This window comes from Girardinichthys multiradiatus, chromosome 4, assembly GCF_021462225.1.
Source record: "Girardinichthys multiradiatus isolate DD_20200921_A chromosome 4, DD_fGirMul_XY1, whole genome shotgun sequence".
Classification (NCBI taxonomy): domain Eukaryota; kingdom Metazoa; phylum Chordata; class Actinopteri; order Cyprinodontiformes; family Goodeidae; genus Girardinichthys; species Girardinichthys multiradiatus.
This window is the reverse complement of record NC_061797.1, coordinates 6,696,573-6,718,382: the sequence shown is the minus strand read 5'-3', so window position 1 is coordinate 6,718,382 and position 21,810 is coordinate 6,696,573. Positions and strand designations below refer to the sequence as shown.

Sequence of the window (21,810 nt, the reverse complement as noted above, 5' to 3'; positions counted from 1 at the left end):
AAGGATTATCTTGAAGAATCTGGAAATGAAGTTAAGTTAGTCTTGGAACTAACTTAGGAAATAATCAGCAACATTTAGACCACCCTTCACAATGCAAGATCAGATAAAATATTATTTTAATGAAATAATATTTTAAAGAATGATATGCTGAATAAAACCAACTTTCTGGATGACCAATTCTCAACGGTGTCTAATTAGCTGCCTTCATTTATTCAAATAATATTTGAAGAAATATTATTAAGGGAGTATTTTGGAAAAGAGCCAAATCTTTCTGGAAAAATGGAGCTTAATGGTGTTTACTTAGTTATCAAATCTAGTAAATGATGTTCAGGGACTATTACTCACTAGCTTGAAAATCAACAACCTTTCTGTTAAATACTCTTCAGTAGCCAGCATGTGTTCTTACCGGTTAGTTGAGCTAACAAAGAAGCGGATAGCTTAGCACCAGAAACAAACACACACCTTTAAAATACTTCCGTTAATATAAGGGTTAAAATGCATAAGCGCGGACGGCGCGTCATGATCAATGTTCTGTTTAAAAATCACCATTAAATAAAGTTTGTCTTAACTTTATAAACATACGAAGTACACAAACCGGGCACGTGTGCTGCAGATAGCCTGCTAGCACTAAGATAGCCGAGTTTCACAAAAACAAATTTCATAAATGAAAATGTTTAGATTATTTCATCCTAACTGTTAATCTGCCCAAACCTAACCTCTGACCATGGTGAGGAAATGTTGTCCAAGGGGCGATGAAGTTTGAAGAAGGTATCCACAGTGAACAAAAGGGTTAGCTTTCAGCTAACCTGACCTCTGGAGCTGTGGCTTGAAAGACGGCTCGTTCTGTCCGTCAACCAGCTGTTCGTTACCGTAAACACGGTGGTGCAGGCGTTGTCCTTCCTTCAGACTCGGCTTGTAGAAACAGCTTCTCTACTGGGGATTTCTCTGCGACACAGTTTTGCTTCTGCGGGGGCTTCAGAGAGAAAAGGTAAGCAACTCTTACACCTTAATTTCCCCGTTCATGAATGAAATCACCGGGTACACAACAGTGCTCCACTCATACTTATCTTGTGCATATGATCGATGATCGTATGACACTCTTGGATCCAGTTTGAAGAGATTATGTCTTTTTGCCAGCAAAGAGACATCAGCGCGCTTTGTTCCCCTCCTATCACGATGGTCACCGGTGTGGAAGAGGGCGGATGTAGCAACTGCTGTGCTTTTATTTGGGTAGTGGCGTCACAGGAAGTCCGCAGTTATCCCGTTTCCTGGCTGTGCCAGAAGAAGGTTAATGCACTTCATTTTGAAAGTTCCAGAAAGGTCCGTGCCGGAGTTTAATGTTGAAATTCATGGCTGTGGGTCCCAACAAGATGATCACTGACTTCTGGAGGTCACGACCTGAGCACACAGCCCCTTTGCATCATCAAGTGTCTTGTAAAGAGCGTGGAATGAATGAAGTTTTTTTTAATTGTCCCCAGCAGAGGTTGCACTTTCTGAGGAAACTGAAGCAACCATCACTCCTCACCTGCACCGAACAGTGTGTTGAAATACGGCACCTCAGCCTTGTACTCCAGCTGCAATATGGCAGACAGGAGGGCCCTGCATAGGGTAGTGAGAGGAGCAAGAAGGTCATCGGAACTACCCTGTCTCTTTTAGAGCTCCTATAAGAACCGCCGAGACCTGATCTGAGAATTCTCCCACATATTTCATTAACTCTTCAAACTGCCATCAGGGAGTGCAGCAGAACCACCAGACTGCCACACAGCTTTCTGTCTCAAGCTCTTAAAATTCTGAATTTGTTTGATTATGTGTTTTACATCATTAAACCTTTTTGTGCCTTTATGTATTTTTTCTTTGTATTTCATGATTTTTCACAGTGATATAGTGCCATGAAAAAGTATGTGCCCTTTACAGATTTCTCCCGTTTTTGCTTTTTTGTAGCTTGCAGATTATTAAACAATTTTTTATGAGATCAAGATAACCTGGGAAAATATGGATAGCAGTTTTCTTATTGTTAAATCATGAACACTGACCTAGCCTGCATCACTTTAGAAGTTGTTCTGTAATTCTTATGTGACCCCCTGGATGAATCGACGCTCTGCGCTAGGAGTAATCTTTGATGTGTTGCTGTCAGACAGTTTCTTGATTGTACATGTCAGACAGTTATCAGGACTGGGTGTGACTTGTGAAATTGAACCAATAAAGTGTGGATAATTACAGTTAATTGCTGATTTAACAAGGGCAAAAAAGCAAAAACAGCAGCAATCTCTAAGGAGGCAAATACTTTTTAGATGTATGTTATAGATCCTTGGGAAACCTCATGTTGTTTTGTGGCATATTTTTTGGTATACAATGAAAAAATAATTAGATTTAATTTGTTAAAAATATAGATTAGAATCTTTAAGGTAGCACCCAAGTTGAAATATGACTGGTAACAAAAAGCTATGTTCCTCCAGTGTTTCTTATTTTATCTCCAGTGTTGGATGTAATCCTACAGAGAAACAGTCTGGTCTTTTTTGATAAAAGGCCACATAAATCAATCAGCCTGTTGTGGAACAATTGATGGAAAGCAGAGCACATGTTTAGATCAGTTGCACCTCTGATTTTTGTCATGAATTCATCTGTGCTTGTCTGTGAAACTCATTTGTGAATTAGAACTCAACATTTATTTATTTTTTAAGCCTGTTTATGGGGTCAACTGCTCAAATATAAGTGGTTTGAACTACCATCAATGCTATCATTACAAAGCATGAAATAAGTAAACCTTTATCCTAAACATTGTAAATAAATGGCTCAAAAGGAAAAGGTTGGAAACATGTTTTTCATGGCCCAAGTAACAAACATAGCAAAGCATCTCAGGTGACACCGAACAGCTAAACAAAAAGTATCTCACACAGAGAAATGCAATCATATTCCAAAAAAGATTTGGCAGGGCATCTTTCATACGTGTGTCAGTGGAGGTTTGGAACTGAGCATAAAGCTTTAAATATGATGTGACATGTTTGATGTGTCACAGAGCAAAGGTAAACGGGTTGTTTTGCCATCAAGTGCGTATGAGATGGGTTAAGAAGTATGTTTTTTCATCTAACAGGCACCGCCAAAAATAGATCCTTTTATATATTCACATGCACTCATCAGGGTGGGATTGTGACATTTCCAAGTGTTAATGAATGATTGAAATTACACTTTAATGGCTAATTCACTCAAATGCACTGGTTGATGTGCTTCACCAGAGTTGGTTAAATGCTCACTAACAGTGCTCAGTTGTGTGGCTAGTTGAAGATCATACACTGCTTTGCAAACATATTTGTTCTTTTTTTTCCAAGGGTATGAAGCTACATTTTTCCGCAATATACTTCAAGGTATTTTATTGGAATTTTATATAAAAGACTGCCAAAAACAAGTGTGTTACCGTGACATGGAGGAAAAATGATTTATGATTTAAAAATTAGTTTAACAAAACCTTTCCTTGCAATTACAGTTTTAAGTCTTTTTAGACATGGCTCTACTAGCTTTACTCATCCAGGGAATGATTTTCTTTTTGTATCCGTTCTATTTGCGTGTCAGCTTAGGTTCAGTCAAATTGGATCAAAAGCATCTGTGAACGTGAATATTTTAGCATTGCTGCAGATTTTTAATTTGACTTAGGTTTGGACTTTGACTAGGCCATTCTAACACACAATAATGCTTTGATCCAAACCATGCTAATGTAGCTTGTAGCCTCATTTAGCATCTTCCTGCTGGAAAGTGAAGCTCCACCCTTGTCTCAAGTCTTTTGCACCCTCTAATAGATGCTGCCACCACCATGTTTCACAGCTTTATAGATGCAGACCAAAAAGTTGCATTTTTTGGCTTCTTTTAAAAAATATTAATTCTCACCATTTTTCATAAAGGCCAGATTTGTGTGGTGTAGAAGCATGAGATGTCCTGTCAACAGATTCTCCCACCTGAGCTGTGGTTCTCCGCAGCTCCTCCAGGGTTACTGTTGTTGGGTCCTGCCATGAATTACAATATTTAAGGCCAGTTTGATCCTTTTCTGGAATTTTCTAAATAAATCACAGTAACCTACTTCCAGCTCAGCCAGGAACGAGAACAGGAGGACAGCGGACTTCCCGTGACGTCCATGTGTGAATAAAAACCCCGCATTCCAACAAATAGACCTCTTCCACGCATGTCCCTAGCGGAGCTGGAAGGAGAGACAGCGCGCTAATGTCTCTTGCTGGCAAGCAGACATAACTCTTCAAACTGGATCCAAGAATGTCATATGATCACATGATCATATGCAACAAAGTTAAGTTATTTGCTGTTTGAGTATCCGGCATTCATTCATAAAGGGTGTAATAAGACAAGCTTGACTTGGCTTTTCTTCTGAGGCCTCCAGAAGCAGGCCTAATCAAAGCGTTTTTCCCCCACGGCCTGGAAAAGAAGGCCGGGACAGCATCGCACGCCTTTCTGTGTGTAAGTCCAGGTAGCAAGAGCTACCCCGCCGCATCAGGGCCACTCAAGGAGTCCAACGTGCCTGTCCTACGGTTCTACCGGGCCAGCTAAAAGCCCTGTCCCAAGGCTATGGAGGTTAGCTGCAAGTTTTTAAAGTTAAGGCAAACTTTATTAGAAGGGTGGATTTTAAACACAGAAGATCAGTATGGGGTAATAACGCTGTCAAAAACAATGTGTATGTAAAGGCGGAAATGTGTGCATATTAGTCAATAGTTGTGCATAAGTAAAATCCACAAGAGGTATTGTATATTTTCTCTATAAGAATACAAAATAAAATGTGACAGCTTCAAGAAATTACAAACACAAAGTTCAAGTTTACAGTTGTGGTTTATTCTTTATGAATACAATATGCTGTAACAGTTTGTGAATACGATTTCTTTTCTTTGAGAATATGAATTTACATCAGTGACTTGGTGTCACGTGATCTCAGGCTGGTTAGTGGAGCATTGTTAGTCGATTCTAAAACATAGAATATAGTGGGTGGAATTATACAATGATGTACAGCAGGTGGCAGTATGCACCTCTGAATTTTTTGCGAACCGCCAGCAGAAGAAGAGAAGAAGAAGCAGCAGCACTAGCGCCAAAAGAACGGACCAAGAAACTACGGTACAAAGCCAGGTAATGTTAGAAAGTCTATATATGTCTTAATGTCGTTAATATATGCTCTTTGTACGTAATCTTGGCGCTAGTGCTGCTGCATCTTCTTCTTCTTCTGCTGGCGGTTCGCAACCAAGTCAGAAGTGCATACTGCCACCTGCTGTACATCATTGTATAACTCCACCCACTATATTCTATGTTTTAGTTTTGTATTTCATAAAAATAAGAACAATGCTTTATTTATAATACTCTTGATTTCCTCCCTATCTCCCCTCTGTTCCTAATATTCCTTTTAGACTGAATTGCCTCCCATTCCAGTGTTACGTCAATTCGCGTTTCCCCATCAGATACGGTTTCCCCAGCGTGTCCTTGCCGCTCACGCGGCAAAAAAGGGGCGTGCTTGTTGCAGGCTCGGAACCGTCGCGCTGTGCTTGCACCACAGGGGAACTACGGTAACCCTGAAAGCTCAAATGTCGTGTTTCGGAGAAGTCGATCTACATTTGTTTAGCTAGTGTGTTGTTATTAGATAAACTAATATATCATAATTTTATAGATAGATAGATGTAAATATAACAACACATATTTATATACACTATATATATATATATATATATATATATATATACGTCTGTGTGTGTGTATATAAATATGTGTTGTTATATTTACATCTATCTATCTATCTATCTATCTATCTATCTATCTATCTATCTATCTATCTATCTATCTATCTATCTATCTATCTATCTATCTATAAAATTATGATATATTAGTTTATCTAATAACAACACACTAGCTAAACAAATGTAGATCGACTTCTCCGAAACACGACATTTGAGCTTTCAGGGTTACCGTAGTTCCCCTGTGGTGCGAGCACAGCGCGACGGTTCTGAGCCTGCAACAAGCACGCGCCTTTTTTGCCGGCCGCGTGAGCGGCAAGGAGACGCTGGGGAAACCGTATCTGATGGGGAAACGCGAATCGACGTAACACCGGCACTATACGTTTATTGGCGGTGAGGAGTGTGACAGCGCATGCGCAACGCGAAGACCCTGTCCCAATACTCTCACTTCTACCCTTGTGTCCCTGAATTGCGCATTCCCGTTGATGGGTTTGAGTGCGTAGTGTGTCCCAATTATCCACAGTCGTCCTTAGCCCCGCCCCATTTGTGCCCCACATCGCGAATTCCGCTTATATTACCCACAATTCACTGCTGCAGATGACGTTCTGAGCAAAAACCAATCACAACCGTCAACGTAACCAGCCATCAAATCAGAATAATAAGAAGTGCGTAAACTTTAGACAGCAAGCCGACAAATATATTTTTTTACTGGTTTTCCAGGCTCAACATTGTAAGAAACCGCTGGGTTCAGGGTGAGTCTGGGCAGTCAGTAGGTCATAACACTGAAGTTACCTTTCAAACAAACACTGACGCGGCGAGAGTCTGGTGTATAAACCCCCGTCGCTTCCCGCACTTTCTTCTCCTCAAAACAATTGCTTGTTGCAGTTTTAAATAGTTCTTTTAGCAGCAAGACTGTGAAGACAGCGCTGGTTCCCGCCCTTTTTGATGTTGCAGTTACGGTGCAGAGGTGCAAGTCGATGACGTAACCTCTACTGTCCCAATTCTCCAATTTTGCACTTCAACCCTTACATGCACTTGTACAAAGTAAACACTTCATAGAGGGGCGTAGGGTGTAGTGTGGGCATTGGGACAGGGCCTAACTCTGTGCTCCACTAACCAGTCTGAGATCACGTGACACCAAGCTAATATAAATTCATATTCTCAAAGAAAAGAAATCGTATTCACAAACTGTTATAGCATATTGTATTCATAAAGAATAAACCACAACTGTAAACTTGAACTTTGTGTTTGTAATTTCTTGAAGCTGTCACATTTTATTTTGTATTCTTACAGAGAAAATATACAATACCTCTTTTGGATTTTACTTATGCACAACTATTGACTAATATGCACAAATTTCCCTCTTTACATACACATTGTTTTTGACAGCGTTCTTACCCCATAGATCAGCCATAATGCGCCGTCCATGCTTATGCATTTCAACCCTTTTATTAGTGGTATTTAAAAGGTATGTGCTTGATTCTGATGATAAGCTATAAGCTTCGTTTGTTAGCTCAAACCGCTAACGGCTAAAGAACACTTTATGAGTCAGCTGAAGGTCATTTACCCAGAAAGGGTAAATGATGTTTTATCTGATCTTGCATTGTGAATGGTTGTTTGAAGGTATACCGATTATTGCCCAAGTTCAATTCAGTTCAATTTAGTTTATTTATATAGCGCCAATTCACAACACATGTTGTCTCAAGGCACTTCACAACAGTCAGGTACATACATTCCAATTAATCCTAACCATTGAACAGTGCAGTCAGATTCAGTTATTTATTCAAATTGGATAAAAAGTTTTTCTATCTAAGGAAACCCAGCAGATTGCATCGAGACAGTGACTTGCAGCATTCACTCATCCTGGATGAGCATGTAGAGACAGTGGACAGTCACTGGCGTTGACTTTGCAGGTAGCAGGTAGACACACAGTCAGGCCAGGTGTAGCTTCTAGGAAGAGAAAAGAGTGAGAACATAAAGTTAGAAGCTGACATAACAGCAAATAATGCAAAATTGGAGAGTAGTGTGAGAATGTAGCGAAGAGGGTGAAAGTGGTCATTATGTCCTCCAGCAGCCTAAGCCTATAGCAGCATAACTACAGAGATAGCTCAGGATAACCTAAGCCAGTCTAACTATAAACTTTATCAAAAAGGAAAGTTTTAAGCCTAGCCTTAAAAGTAGACAGGGTGTCTGCCTCACGGACTAAAACTAGGAGTTGGTTCCATGGAGAAGAGCCTGATAACTAAAGGATCTCCCTTCCATTCTACTTCTAGAGACTCTAGGAACCACCGGTAAACCTGCAATCTGAGAACGAAGTGCTCTGTTAGGAACATATGGAACCATCAGATCTCTGATGTATGATGGAGCTAGACCATTAAGGGCTTTATATGTGAGGAGGAGAATTTTAAATTCCAAGACTAATTTAACTTAATTTCCAGATTCTTCAAGATAATCCTTGGTTCTCAAACATAAATAACATTGCATGGTAATATTGCATCACTCTTTTGGTCATGGTTTTTAACCATCTTAGATTAACTTGTTTATATTGTACATAGCCCATTAGTCTTCCTTATTCTTTAATTCTGCTTGGTAGTTTAGTTGGGTTATTTTAGCATAGTAAAGAGTTTGTTGATTGAAATATGTTTGACTTTGTGTTGACTTATTTTTGTTAATCAATTCTTGTATTTTAAGAAATTGTGTGAATTCATTCTGTGTGCAGACTTTTGCTGTTCAATAATGCCAGAACTTGGCTCATCCCTTTCGATTTTGTCCTAATACCATCGCCTTACTGGGCTGGTATTCACAGGACAACCCTTAACAGACGGAAATATTATTTAAAAAAATATAAAGTATTAATATTAAATATTAAATAATATATTAATATTACAACACTTTAAGCCTCATGGCTTCCTCTCTGATTAGTGCTCTCCTTATCCAGTCGGTCAGGACTTGGTAGGTTTGCAGGTACGCCAAATTCTTTTCAGTTTTGGAAAATTCAGGGGTATCAGAGTAAAGGAGGTTGAAATATTATAAATGGACACAATACTTTCAGAGTTTTCCTTTTTCTTCTGTAAAACAATTTGAAAACCAATCATTGTTTAATGTCTGTAAATGAGTTTGTTCTACTTTGTGTTGGTCTATTACATATAATTCCAATAAAATACATAGAATTGTGTGGTTGTAATGGCCACTTTATTAAGACATTGTAAATTTCGTAATGCACTGACTTTCATTTATTAGGTGAGAAAACCGTTCTTTGTTTTCAGTACTCTTTTTAATTTATGTGCATATTGTACATACTCTACATCCTGTACAAATCAGTTAAGACTGAGACGTGAAAAGAGTCCAGACAATATCTGTTTCTTCATGTTCAAAGAAGGAATCAAGACTTCTTTTCTTTAGTTTCAAAGGCCTATCACCATATTTCAACAGAGGTGTGGTGGATCTTATCATCCCCTGTCAACCACCTGCAGTGCAGCTTTGACATCCCTAGATGACTTTAAATCATACAATGCAAAATGTCTTGAACAGGGAGGCCCTTAAAGCTAAAAAGGACCCAGATGATCATCAGCATGATTGAGAGGGTTAGGGACACACATATGATCTTATAGCTGGGGCTTCACAATATATCAGGAATATTTTGTCATCACAGTATCAGTGTGTCCAATATCCATTGTAATATTTAGTCAGATGGACAGAGTCTCATTGCAGCAGATGTTTACATTGAAATCAAATGACTTTGCCCAAAATGTTAAAGCTCACAGTCTAGGAAGCACAGATGAGAAAGAGAGGAAAGAAGGAAATAGGCATATGAAGCACCTAAAATTGTCTTCCAATATTCACCAATATTATTGCCATCACAAGATTTTCTAATATTGTGCAGCCCTACTCATATTAAAGTGTGAATGTGTGTAGATGTCCCTAATTCAATCAGTTACATTTGAAGAAGATATCTAAAAACCTATAAAACACACAGCAAAGAGGCAAGAAAATAAGTCCAGCTGCCTTTTCTTTCAGCACTTATGAGTCTGAGGAAACATTTTGGTTTGGAAAAAGAAACACGGTTTGATAATTAATAAAGGAAAAGGTCAGAAATAAAAGATGCAGGCACAAAGTGAAAGAGAGATGAAGAGCTCCCTGGAGTTAGACAGTAAGAAATCTAGACAGCTGTGCCTCAGGCAATAAAAGACAATGCATGACTTTATTAAATGGATTTTTAAAGCATTTCCCTTCAGCAGAGGGAAGATTGAGATTGTGGCAGGGAATGTGGGACTAAATATCTGCGTAATTGTTTTCATTTGCATTTGCTTTTGTGAATGTCTCTCTCTAAAATGTGATGGCTAATGAAATAAATGTTCAATGTTCAATGAATACAATAAGTTGGCAATTAGGTGATGAAAACAGAAACACCAGAAATATATCATCAATAGCAGGCCAGAGCTTTTGTGTAAGATATTTGAACACATTTTAACATATCAACCAATTTAAAATTGAAAAAACTATAAGCCTGTGGTTATTTCAGCCTTTGTTGCCTTCTTCAGAGCCATGACGTATTCTTGTCAGTATAATGTGTTATCCACACAAATTAACTTTACTGTGTATAACAATAATTAAAATTGAGAATTTTTTTTTTTTTTTTACTAAGCCTAAAGTTTTAATTCTCACTTGTAGGAATGACATCAATAAAGTTCATGTTTGGGTACAGACTTATAGATGTGTGCTCCTGACACTTAGATGATGTATATCTTCATCTCTAGGCTGGAAACGTTTGGTTGGAATTACGGTTTCAGTCCTACGTTTTAGATAATTTTGTGTCGGCATAAATTATTTTATCCCCTCTGGAGTATCACAAGGCTCCATTGTTGGCCCTCCTTTTTCTTTTCTTTACCTGCTGTCAGTTGGAACTTTTTTCAGAAGCACGACATTTCCTTTAATTTTTTGAAGCAGGTTACAACCAGGATCATTTTCTACTGAAATGCTTGGCTGAATGGCACTTAAGTTTCTCAACGTTAATGAGAAAAAAACTAAACAAAAGCCATGCTGTTAACGCTGTGAGGCACCATAAAGACCCAATGCATCAACATTTCCTTCCCGACATCCTATGACACAGATTTGACTGAGAATGGACCTCTCATCTAAACTTGATCAGTAAAATCATTGGTGTTTTTCAGCTGGGTTTGTTCTTAAAGATAAAGATTGTTCTGTATGAAAGAAACTATTAAACAATAACTCATACATTTATCCTCCCACCGGGAGGAGGCCCAGGGGACAGCCCAGGACACGTTGGAGGGACTATGTCTCTCGGCTGGCCTGGGAATGCCTTGGGCTCCCCCTGGAGGAGCTGGAGGAGGTGTCTGGAGAGAGGGACGTCTGGGCGTCTCTGCTGAGTCTGCTGCCCCCGCGACCCGGTCCTGGATAAGCGGAAGACGACGAACGAACGATTTATAACATGGTTCCTCAATCACTGCAACCTGCTTCCTTTTGGATTTAGTCAGTTTTTTTTTTTGCCATATTTCACTTACAACTCGTGAAAATGCTTTTTACTTGATAACTGGTCCAAGCAAATAAGAGCATAAATTCTGGTATCCCTTCTCAGCCTTTCAGGGTTTTTTAAAAATTATTTTATTTGTTTAAAATCTTTTAATAGTTGTGCCTCTTTTAATTTGCCTGAACTGTTGCAACTATATGTACAATCTCACTTCTTCAGGTTAGTACACCAGATGCTTTTCCATGTTCCAATAGTGTTATGAAAACTCAGAGGTGATATTATTATTACTGCAGCTCCAAAACAGTGGGATCCTTTATAATTTCACAATAGGCAGAGACTTTCACTTTACTCTCTGTCCTTTGACTTAATTTAAATTAAAAACCATCACCTCATTTTGTTTTACTCTTTGTCCTGCAGGTTTTAATTATTGTATGTAGCTTTCATTTTTACTGCTCTTGTGTACCTTTTATTCTCTTGTTTTCTGAATAGAAATGGGATGGTGTGTATTTTATTGTCCTTTTACCATAAAAAAGGCTCTAAATGCTGTGTTTCTGGTTGGTATGGCCCCTCTTCAAGTTTTTTTTATTTTATTGAGCCATAGAATAAAGATTATTCCAACAAATACAATTACCTCTATTTAACTGATTTACATACAGGACATAGAGCTGTGTAAATACTGGTTTAGTGTGTTAACTTGCTATTTGGTGATTTGGTTTTACAGAATCCTTCAATGCTGCATGAGTGTGTGTATATGACAAAGAAAAAAACAGCAAAACACCAGAGTGCAAAGAATATATGAGCTGTATATGACGGTCCTGCTCTTTGAATGTTCTGAGTGGTCATTGACGCGATGTAAAGGTTTTTACTGTCGGTCTGTTAGCTTGCTAAAAGCTTTCTAGAAGTTTTGAAATCATTCATTGATAGTTTCGCTGGGAACTTTGCCATCTACTCCATCAATCATCCAGGATGCACAGCCAGATTTTCTAATACTGGATGCGCAACAAAAGGGGGCACCAACTCCCCGTTAAGTGAACATTGCTACACTGGTGCTGCTCCATAACTGTAGGACACCCTGGTGGGAAGCCACATGACCTACATCACAAATTATCACTGATTTCCACAAGAGGTCCCATTCCCCAAACACTTGAAATCCTCCAAAACCACTAATTTGTAAATAAAAGGCAACAGTGAGATCCAAACTGCAGTGTTGCTAACAATGCCTAGTCCACTGTAGCAAAACGGGCAGGCAATTCTAACGCTAAAAATGTGTTACCCTGAAGTGATGTGCTTTGGGTTAGTTTAATCTTGGGTGCAGCTTCTTCTAGTACTGTTGGATGTCAGTCTATAACTTCATCTCTTTAGAACAGCCATCAGTTATCTAAGAGACATAGTCAGTGTAATGTTATGTAGCTTATTTATTTTTTCTCCTGTTGCACATTAAGCATTTAGTACTTGAGCCTTCCTTTCTTCCTTCTGTACCTGGTGAATCAGCTCCTGCTGTGTTCACTCACTGATCACAAGGGAAGTGTTTATTTTAATTGCTGCTTCGAGTGAAGGTTTACCTATTATGGTGTTAATAGATACAGCAGTGCTGACAGGCTGTTGCTATAAGTGAACAGATACTTGCAGTGTCAAACAGCCAGTGGTCACACTTTGATAAGCGTATCTGGTGACTGCACCAGGAGAACTTCTAATTAGTGCAGATAACTGTGCAATATGGAACACATATTGGTATATCCCAAATGCACACAAACTAACATAAAACATGTCGGCACTCAGTAAAACCTTTGTGGTAAATTAAAACATAGCCCAGAGTCCTGTAATCTATCAGTAACACAGCCTTATAGGTAAACTATTCCATTTAATGTCTGTGCAGATGAAGTCCTATGGTAGCATTTTCCTGTTCCACTGAGTCTTCCACGCTTTTTTTTCTTTTTTTTGCTTCTGCAGGCTGCATGAGGGATTTACGCCTCAATGGTCATTACATGCCGCTGGACAGCCAACCACGGGACGGGGTTTCCCAGGTCAGCGTGCAAGGTCTCTCAGTTGGATGCTCATCTGACTCCTGCAAAAAGAACCACTGTAAACCCCCCTTTACCTGTGTGGACTTGTGGAGAGTGCATGAATGCAGGTACACACTCATACACACATATGTAGCTGTTATGGAGCACATTCACACTTACATATTCATCACTATAAGTCAAAGCCCCAAAGACTATATACTCTTCAAGACTTGAATTTATTTAGGAACAATCGAAGATAAATGCACTGTAACCTAAACGTTAAAGGAGTAATCAACTAGAGCTAATTGCTAACAAACTCAAGAATTATATGTACTATTATTCAGACCAGTTTCTATTTACTAATGATTAACTGGTCTGTCATCTTGTAGCACCAGAACTGTGAAAACAAAACAGGAAAAGGTGCCTTATTTGGTCGGACATGGGCTGTGTAACTTTACGAAGCCAGCTTCTGTTTTTTTCCAGGCAGTTCTTCCACCTAAATCTCTCTTGACTTGAGAGTTAGTCAGATGTCTGAGCAAAAGAGGTTCAGACTGCTGAAGGTCACTCTGAGACTGACAAGCACTACTGGTCTTTTTGTGCTTGTTGATCACTGGTGCTTCCTCACTTTGGATTACATACAGAATGGGAACGCCAATACGAAATAAACATGCTTAAAGAAAACTACTGACACATAACACACTTTCAAGATGTTTGGGGGAAAAATTAGAATCTTGCACATCCTTACTCAAAAACAGACAAACCTACAAATCCTTTTTGATGGATTCTACAGTTCTATCTGAGTCTCCAAATTGAACTCAGTGGGAACCTCTACATCTGAACAAGGAAATGTCAAAAGGATCTGATCAACCAATCAGAAGTGGATTTGGGGTAAAGCGAGAGGTGTCTTGTTAGCCAGCCAATGAAAACTGATTCTATTATTTTTCCTAAAACATTTTATGCTGATTTTCGGAGAGACTTTTCAGTTCACCTAATGGCTGAAATCTTTCACAGTAGCCAAAATGACTTTCTCATGATGAGTCGTGTAATCATTCTATTGCTATAAAAGACTAGAAACAATACTCAGTATTTCAAGTTACACCTCATTGGAAATTAATTCAAAGCTTTCTACATTTCTAATTGAGCATGTTAAGAATATTCATGTTACTCTGAGATGAATTGATGGGCTTTCAGACATAATCTTTTTGAGCAAGACAAGGTATTATTCCGGAGATTCTGGGCTCCCACCATCAGGAACAAGGACCTGATGGAAAGCAGTTCTTGTAGGTCTCAAGAAAAGAAGACAGGTTTTTTCACCTCTTTTAATGTGACAAAATACTGATGAAAATACCGTTGCCAGGTAAACATGTGAAGAAAATAGCAGAAAAAAGAATAACCTGATTAAAAAAATGCCCAGGCCACAACTAAATAAATAAAAGTAATATTTTGCAGTTTTGGTCTTGTCATATTTCCTTTATATTTTGATTGCAACACAAAATGAAGTTAATTTGGGCCTGCAGAGTAAATGTGAGAAACCTTCTCTGAACCCAACTATCACCTTTCTTTCACACCCCTCCTAAAGATTCTCCATAATTCAATAAACGGTCTAACCTTAATGCTGCATGCAGTCACACAATATCCTGTTTTTTATTACAAGGGGGATGCACTGCTTAATTTATGGATTCTTGTTTTATGGTTTAAATATAAAAAAAATCTACCACACCACCAATGAAGTCACCAGTAGTATGTATTCCATCCAGAAAATTGCCTCACTAAATAACCGGATATTGTACACAGGGATCAATGTGCACAATCTGCTTTCTACTCCCAGGCTCTTCAAAAATATTTGTATAGATTGCCTGGGCAAACACTCAAATCTCAATACAATTTGCAATAAAACTCTGAGGTAAAGTGTCATCATTCATCAAGCATAACACAATTTCTGCCAAATACTTTGGGAAATGATGGGAATTGAAGGATCCTGTGCTTCACAAGCAAACATATCAACTTCAGCTGCATATTTGTGCGTCGTTTTTTTCAGATGTTTAATTTTTTAGCTGTTAGTTAAACAAATGTCATATAGTAGGCCCATTAAGTGCCTTTCAGGTGACTGTAACAGAGGCTCAGAGGAGTCTCTTGCTGTTGTAAAAGATGGATAGAGGACATTTTCCGTTGGCTGGCCCTTTACTGCTTGCTTCCAGAAACTTGGATCTGGATCTCTAAACCGTTTTCATTCCTGCTTATTTCTTATTACCCCTCTTGAGTCTGAGCCAGAGTGTGTATTCTTAGTTCTATGTCCTCTGTTCATGGAGTTGCATCTTGTGGACATGTTTAATTTTTATTTCTTGTATTTTGCACTTAGGCTTTAATATTACCAAATGTATCATGTGATCGAGCAGACTGCCTAGAGGACACAGGGCTAAACTTTTCCTCATCAGATCACTCATAACTGTGTGTTTACAAGTTACAATAGAGCAACTTTTATTTATGAAAATGTATTTTCATCTAGAAATGTAGCTGTTATCAACACAAGCACAATAACAGAGGGCTGCGGAGTTTTAGCATACAGAAGAGGGTTATACAGTTGTGGACAACAAGTTTACACACACACTCTTCATGGTTTTGAAAGTAACATTAATACTGGGCTGTTGATATTTAATTTGGACTAGTACACTGTCAGGCTGTAATGAGCGTATAGAAAAGAAATAACTGGGTGGGCAAGTTTGAATTTATATAGAATTTCTTCTTTTGTCAATTACCATTATAAAGCCTATTGTAATATATGCAATAGACAAAATATGCCTAAGGTGTACGGCACTCATCAAGACATGTAACACATTAAATTCAATTCAATTCAATTCAGTTTTATTTATATAGCGCCAATTCACAACACATGTTGTCTCAAGGCACTTCACAACAGTCAGGTTCATACATTCCAATGAATCCTAACCATTGAACAGTTCAGTTAAATTCAGTTATTTATTCAAATTGGATAAAAAGTTTTTCTATCTAAGGAAACCCAGCAGATTGCATCCAGTCAGTGATCCAGTAACACATAACTTGTGAAGTTTTAGGGTTATGTTGTGGGAAACTTTACTTTTGCCACTTGGCAAGATATACTTTGATCCAGTGATTTTTGTATCAAGCAACAAGCTCTAGCAGAATTCGAACCATAACATTTCTTTCTTGGTTGGCGCAGTCTGTACAGTTAAATGTTGTTTAATCATCCCACTCTCATAAAGAAATTGTTCAAATAAATAATTAAAAGCCCAAAGTTTCTACAACACGACGAGTCTTTGAAAACATGACTGAAGCTGCATTTAGACCCAGACAGAGCGCCACAATAACATATTCTGAGTTCATAATTTGCTCTGGAGCCCTTTATGCTTAGTCTAGTAATATTATTCCTGTAAAAGATAAATAAAAATACAGAATGCCATTACCAATTTTAAAGCTATTGATTAAAAAATAGGATTGTTATGTAAGTAGTTAAAAATTCCAATGTCATAATACAAGTTAGTCAGTGTCACATTTTGATGCTGATCACTTTTAAAACTTTAAATTTAATCTCAATAGAAATTTCAGTCATCTATCTAGGATGTAATTTATAAATAGCCAGTAAATAAACCTTGAATTCACTGATTATTCTGATACCAAAAATATTCCTAAAATTTAATTATGCTCACAAACTGTTATGAACATATTTTTATCACATTGAAACTTGCAGTTGACAATAATAGAAGTATCATTGTTCATCATTGTCAGAACTATTCATTATGATTGTGGTGTAGCATGAAAATTATTTATAAGTGAAGCAAAATAATAGCTAATATTATATTAACAATAGAGAGTTGTAAAATCTGCCTTTCAGAAGTCAAAACCAACACATTTGCCTTCATAGACTCTAATAGGAGTCTGAAAACCTGTTGCCTTGAGGCAGATTCATTTGAGATTGATGGTCTCTGTGGATGATTGATGCTCTGATGATGATTAATCAACATTTTACACACATCTCTGTGTTTCCACTCTGAATCAGTGGGAATGTTGTGCTGTGCAGGGCTGCAGCAAGCTGCCAACCTTCTCCTGTTGCACAGACTGAATCAAACAGTGCTCTCAGCCACATCCACTAATCTCAGCAATTCCTCTGCTATTGGAAACATCAGCTTCTAATCACTCTGTCCAGCCTTCCAGCTTTCTAGCTTTTTTTTTCTTTACATTTGCTGTATTTTAAAACACTAAATAGTAGAATAGGATACCACCAAAAATAAAATGAGGCACATGCAGTTGATTGTACATAAACCAAATGATTATTTTCAGTTTTACATTTTTATTTGGAACTCAAGAAGTAAATGGTTTTCTTTAGAATATGAGCAGTTGACGTAATTAGAAAGCTATAAAATAAGCATTATGATTTTCTGCAGGATGTTGCACCTAATGTGTAACATCCTGCAGGATTTTAGAATGTTCACCTAATGTGATGGTTGGAACTGCTTCTCCTTAACCTGGCATCTGATGTCTGCTGGAAGACATGTTGATGCCCTTTCCAGTCCGTATTTTTGCATTTCCCCCATTTCCCTATGTTTATCCCTCGTGCGCAACACAGTACTGAAAAAAGATTTCTCCATGCCTGCCCACCAGCTGAGTGGGCCTAACCCTGGTCTCACTGAGTACAAAGCTGGGCAATAGGCTCTAAAATAGCATTTTGTTTACTTGTGCCATTTAGGAACCAGTGAGGCCCGGAGCTCACTGGGATGTGCTTCACTCATAGAATCTGGGGTCACAGTACATAACCAACGTTCTATTTGATATAGGCTTTGACTTTTGAGGGTATTGCAAGTGAGTTAAAGGTAAGCAGGATGTAGTCTATACCTCACTGGGTCCATCCGGACCACAACTATAAAGCATCTGTTTACACAGAACAACTACAAACACAGACCTTGGCATGCATAATTATGCACTCAAAGTTGCCCTTCACACCTGAACAACAGTGGGGAGAAATAATCTCTGGTCAGGGCAGAGGCTGAGGTGACAGACCTGCTGCTTTGAAAAGTAACAACGCAGGTTGCGAACTGTAACAATCTAACAATGAGCAGAGCAGGTCAACAAATCCTAAGGAGAGGCATAGAAACAAAAGAAGACAAATTAGCAGCTGAATCATGCGTAATAATGTATTGTAACAACTCCTGCATGCCTCAAGCACCACAGCAGAGGGGAATAATCACTGACCGGAGGCTTAATGAAATTCAAATGTAATGACGAATAACAGCAGAAGTCCCGATGCTTTTGATGCTTGTGATGCTGTTAGAGGGAAAAATAGTGTTAGGACACAGCACAGCTGGGCTGCTGTCACCCCATACAGTGGAGAGAACAAGTTTTTATTACACTGCTGATTTTGCCGGTTTTTCCACTTGCAAAGCATGTAGAAGTCCTAAATTTTTATCATAGCTACTCTTCAACTGTAAGTGGCAGAATATAAAACAAAATCCAGAAATCACGTTGTATGATTTTTAAGTAATTAATTTGCAATGTATTGCATGACATCAGTATTTGATCACCTAACAACCAACAAGAATCCCGGCTCTCCCAGGCCTGTTAGTTCTTCTTTAAGAAGCCCTCCTGTTCTCCACTCATTTCCTGTATTAACTGCACCTGTTTGAACTTGTTATCTGTATAAAAGACACCTGTCCACACAATCAATCAAACAAACTCCAACCTCTCCACAATGGCCAAGACCAGAGAGCTGTAAGGACATCAGGGATAAAATAGTAGACCTGCACAAGGCTGGGATGGGCTGCAGGAAAATAGCCAAGCAGCTTGGTGAGAAGGCAACAACTGCTGGCGCAATTATAAGAAAATGGAAGAAGTTCAAGATGATGGTCAATCTCCCTCGGTCTGGGGCTCCATGCAAGATCTCACCTGGGGCATCAATGATCATGAGGAAGGTGAGGGATCAGCCCAGAACTACATGGCAGGACCTAGTCAATGTCCTGAAGAGAGCTGGGACCACAGTCTCAAAGAAGACCAGTACAGTGCCTTGTGAAAATACTCAGCCCCCTTGAACTTTTCAACCTCTTGCCACATTTCAGGCTTCAAACATAAAGATATAAAATTCTAATTTTCTGTGAAGAATCAACAACAATCGTGAAGTAGAATGAAATTTATTGGATGCGTCAAACTTTTTTAACCAATAAAAAACAGAAAAGTAGGGCGTGCAATATTATTCGGCCCCTTTACTTTCAGTGCAGCAAACTCACTGCAGAGGTTCAGTGAGGATCTCTGAATGATCCAATGTTGTCCCAAATGACTGATGATGATAAATAGAATCCACCTGTGTGTAATCAAGTCTCCGTATAAATGCACCTGCTCTGTGATAGTCTCAGGGTTCTGTTCAAAGCGCAGAGAGCATCATGAAGACCAAGGAACACACCAGGCAGGTCCGAGATACTGTTGTGGAGAAGTTTAAAGCCGGATTTGGATACAAAAAGATTTCCCAAGCTTTAAACATCCCAAGGAGCACTGTGCAAGCAATCATATTGAAATGGAAGGAGTATCAGACCACTGCAAATCTACCAAGACCCTCCGTCCCTCTAAACCTTCATCTTGAACAAGGAGAAGACTGATCAGAGATGGAGCCAAGAGGCCCATGATCACTCTGGATGAACTGCAGAGATCTACAGCTGAGGTGGGAGAGTCTGTCCATAGGACAACAATCAGTCGTACACTGCACAAATCTGGCCTTTATGGAAGATTGGCAAGAAGAAAGCCATTTCTCAAAGATATCCATAAAAGTCTCATTTAAAGTTTGCCACAATCCACCTGGGAGACACACCAAACATGTGGAAGAAGGTGCTCTGGTCAGATGAAACCAAAATTGAACTGTTTGGCCACAATGCAAAACGATATGTTTGGCGTAAAAGCAACACAGCTCATCACCCTGAACACACCATCCCCACTGTCAAACACGGTGGTGGCAGCATTATAGTTTGGGCCTGCTTTTCGTCAGCAGGGACAGGGAAGATGGTCAAAATTGATGGGAAGATGGATGGGGCCAAATACAGGACCATTCTGGAAGAAAACCTGTTGGAGTCTGCAAGAGACCTGAGACTGGGACGGAGATTTATCTTCCAACAAGACCATGATCTAAAACATAAAGCCAAATCTACAATGGAATGGTTCACAAACAAACGTATCCAGGTGTTGGAATGGCCAAGTCAAAGTCCAGACCTGAATCCAATCGAGAATCTGTGGAAAGAGCTGAAGACTGCTGTTTACAAATGCTCTCCATCCAACCTCACTGAGCTCCAGATGTTTTGCTAGGAAGAATGGGCAAAAATGTCAGTCTCTCGATGTGCAAAACTGATAGAGACATACCCCAAGTGACTTGCAGCTGTAATTGCAGCAAAGGGTGGCGCTACTAAGTATTAACGTAAGGGGGCCGAATAATATTGCACGCCCCACTTTTCAGTTTGTATTTGTTAAAAAAGTTTGACACATCCAAGAAATTTCATTCCACTTCACGATTGTGTCCCACTTGTTGTTGATTCTTCACAAAAAATTAGAATTTTATATCTTTATGTTTGAAGCCTGAAATGTGGCAAGAGGTTGACCAGTTCAAGGAGGCCGAGTACTTTCGCAAGGCACTGTAAGGGTTTGTCCTGTAACCGGTGGGTTGCTGGTTCTGGAGGTCAGAGGGCCTAGTGGCCCTGATTGTATGGCATCCTCACTTCTGTCAGTTTGCCCCAGGGTAGCTTTGGCTATAAAGTAGTCTACCACTGTCAGTGTGTGGATGTGTGTATGAATGGGTTAATGACTGATTTTATTGTAAAGTGCTTTGGAGTCTTCAGACCTGATAAAGTGCTATACAAGGAGGCACTTTTTTCTCTTTTATTTTACTGAAAGCTTTATTTCTGATCTTCAGCTGGTGGAGAAATTACAATGCGTAGGCTAATGGACTTGAAATTGAGTCCATGCCTTGCTTCACACACCATTGCTGAAAAGCTGGCCCTTTAGATGTATATGACACTGTGGTAGCAGTGGCTCGTGCGGCCTGAATCGTGTACACCGCATCCTGCAGAAGGCTGAGCCTCTCTGTGCTCCTGATTGCCCCTCCCCGCCTGGTGAAGCACAGCCTCCCTTCGCTCCACCTGCCAAGGGCAGCTTGAAACCAGTTGCTGCAGGTTCGGGAACCACGGCGCACCTGTGCACTCGGGGACTATGAGAATTACTGACAGTTCTTTCTCCTGAACCCAATCCTGGAGCAGCAGGATCAGCAGAACTGGAAGAAAAGCGCAGAGGAGCATCTTCGACCACAGACTTTGAGCGAAGGCATCCACTCCTAATGGTGGATCATCCTGAGGGCTCAGTGAAAAGCACAGCTGGCACTATGCATTCCCCTGTGTAGCAAACAGATCCATTGCTGCTCTGCCGAATCTGCTCCAGTTCTGACAGAGATTAGGTCATGATGGAGACTCCAGTCCGCATGTCGAAGATCCACTCCTCTGTTCAGGACACCGAGATCTATACTGCTCTGATGGAGAGCAGATTTGTGCATGCCCAGCACAGCAGAATAAAATTTAAAAATAAATACTCGTACTTGTCGTCTTCTACTTCA

General features: G+C 39.4%; 1 protein-coding gene across 1 annotated transcript in view; it reads left to right on the top strand.

Moving 5' to 3' along the window:
- The window catches only part of LOC124867304 (neural-cadherin-like), a 260,114-nt gene that overhangs the window by 171,683 nt on the left and 66,621 nt on the right, over positions 1–21,810 (top strand). Inside the window, exon 22 of the mRNA XM_047363684.1 lies at positions 13,150–13,330. Coding sequence (XP_047219640.1) covers positions 13,150–13,330 — 181 coding nt within the window. The remainder of the gene's footprint in view (positions 1–13,149; positions 13,331–21,810) is intronic.